Genomic DNA, 2524 nt, shown 5'->3' on the forward strand with positions numbered 1-2524 from the left:
GGGAAGGCGATGCTATGCTCACCGTACTATCCCGCCAAGAAATGCCTTTGCCAGACTGGCCTTCGCTTTTCCTAGTAATCTCACGTTGTTAAGTATGCTTACTTGCCGGTCTCACCTAACTTTGCTACACAGAGATGCTGCAGAGAAACTGAACGATGACACATATGCCTCTAACGTAAAATAATCCACGTTTTCTTCCGAAAACAAAGCAAAACAAAACAGGGTCTGCACATTTGCGAGGTCACTAGGTAGGCAAACTGGAGAACTGAGGCAAAAAGCATCCTTATATCTAAGTAATAGTAAACGAAGCGTCTAATTCTTTGCTGAAGGCCGGATGCGGTGGCTCACTCCTGTAATCTGACGTTCTGGGAGGCCCAGGCAGGTGGAATGGTTGAGCTCAGGAGTTTGAGACCAGCCTGAGCAAGAGCGAGATCCTCCCAACTCTCTTTTCCCCCCTCCCATCGGTAAAAAGAGCCGGGCATTGTAGCGGGCGCCTGTCGTCCCAGCTATCAGGGAGACTGAGGCAAGAGAATCACTTGACCTCAAGAGTTTGAGGCTGCGGTGAGCTATGACGCCGTGGCACTCTACCAAGGGCGACAAAGTGAGAGTCGGTCTCAAAAAAAAAAAAAAAAGTTCTTTGCTGAGTCATTGCGGCTGCTGTCCCTGCCTTGGCCAGGTTGGCAAACGAACCAGGGCATCCGTTCAGCGCAACCAGGAATCCAGCAGCGCTGGTAGGACCGGGAATGGTAGGGAGGAGGTCTCCCTAGCGCGGCTCGTCCAAGCAGCGTCCCGGGCCCCGGCGGACTCTCCAAGAGGCATGTGCCTCCAGTTGGCCCCGCCCCGAAGTCCCGCCCCCCGAGTGCGTCCGGGAGCTCCCAGCCGCTACAGCCAATGAGAGGACGCGCCGGGAGTGGCGGGGGAGCGGGGTTGGGCCGAGCGAGATCCTGCGGCTGGGGACTAGGCGTGAGGCGCTCCTGGCTCCCTGTCAGCCGCGCCGACTCTTGATCCCCAAGCCGCCGGAGGAGCCCGGGACTCGGGCTGCGGCTGCCCCGGTAATGCTTTCCGTCGGCACCAACATGGCTGCGGCTCTGCGCGCCGCGGGCTCCCTGCTCGCCGACCGGCGTAAGTGGCGCGGTGGTGAACGCCTCCGGGGTCCCTGCGACGGCAGGGGCGCTCGGGCCTGGGGGATTCCGGGAGCCGCAGAGGCCTGCGTGGGTAGCTGCGGGCAAAAGGGAGGGTGGCATAGCGGAGAGCGGACGGGGACCGGGACTGGCCCTCCCCTGGGAGGGGCGAGCGGGAGCACCTAGGACCTCGACCTGGGGTCACGGGGAGGGCCCGGGAGTGCTGGAGGAGCGAGTTCAAGTGCTGTAGGTCAGCCAGATGGGCGTGGACAGTGGCTGCATTTCTCAGTCTTGGTTGTCCCCTGCAACAACAGGACCATGCGGTTGATGTGAGCCTTGCATTGCAAGGGAAGGTATGTTAAGGGCCTGCTGCAGAGAGTAGGCTAAGGAAGGCGTAGTCATCCTCACTACCGTGGGCATAGCATCACTCACTCCTCCTTAGAGGTAGGACCCACCTGGGATAGTGATTTCTAGAGATATGTGGAGAACAAATGAGACCCACTAACAGCCTCACGCATTTCTTACGTGAACCGTAAATATAGGTTGTGTCCATAAGATGAGCTGATAGGACTCTGGGTGAGACACACGTGACTGGGTTGGCATTTCCCACTGTGACACCTTGAGCAAGGCACCCAGCCTCGCTTGAGGTTTGGTAAATGTTGTAAAAGGAGAAAAGTAATACCTCATAGGCTTGCCATAGAGATAGGCAGGATACAGGTGGAGCGGCTAGCACTCAGTAGGTTCATAGAGATTCTAAAAATTGCGTTATTAACGTAAAAGGCAGCCACATAGGTGCCTATTTACTGCATTGAACAGTGACTGGACACAATTAGTCCCCCAATTCAACAGTCTGGCTCCTACTTAGTGGGCGTGGAGAGAATCCATTCTGAACCTGCCTATCTCATTACAGGTGCCTTTGTTAGGAAAGTGATCAATGTACAGTGAGGAGACCTCCCTAAGGACACTGGGGGATGAAACGTGTTATGTTTTAAGGAAGCAGCAGCAAGGCCAGAATTGGGGCCGAAAGAAGTATTGAATTAATCTTTTCTTTGACTTTTCTGTGGCAAATAAAGTCTGACAGGCTGTAGATTTTCCTGAGGTCATGGGAGAAGATGTGAAACTTTAAATTACTCATCTTCTAGGCTATTAGTGGACGGGTTCAGAAACCATGGCAGAAGTAGATTCGAAGTCCATTAGTGTTATAGCTTCTGATTTTAGAGAGTAGTTATAACACATAATTTAATCATTCTGGTTAATGGGAAAGGATAAACATTATCTGAGTTGAAAAACAAAAAGGTAGTATTTCTGAAAATGACCCTGACAGTTAAGAGTCGGAAAACAAAGTTTTGTGCTCTATGTGGTCAGTGTATTACAGGATTAATAAGAAACTTCCTGGGGTACTA

The 2524-nt window shown here is 53.1% G+C and overlaps 1 protein-coding gene across 1 annotated transcript in view; it reads left to right on the top strand.

Moving 5' to 3' along the window:
- The first annotated feature begins 954 nt into the window (after positions 1–954).
- Positions 955–2524, top strand: part of FECH (ferrochelatase) — a 45981-nt gene continuing 44411 nt past the window's right edge. The window contains exon 1 of the mRNA XM_003788430.3: positions 955–1122. Coding sequence (XP_003788478.1) covers positions 1056–1122 — 67 coding nt within the window. The 5' untranslated portion in view covers positions 955–1055. The remainder of the gene's footprint in view (positions 1123–2524) is intronic.

This window comes from Otolemur garnettii, unplaced genomic scaffold (genome assembly GCF_000181295.1).
Source record: "Otolemur garnettii isolate 467f Iridium unplaced genomic scaffold, OtoGar3 scaffold00027, whole genome shotgun sequence".
Taxonomy (NCBI): Eukaryota; Metazoa; Chordata; class Mammalia; order Primates; family Galagidae; genus Otolemur; species Otolemur garnettii.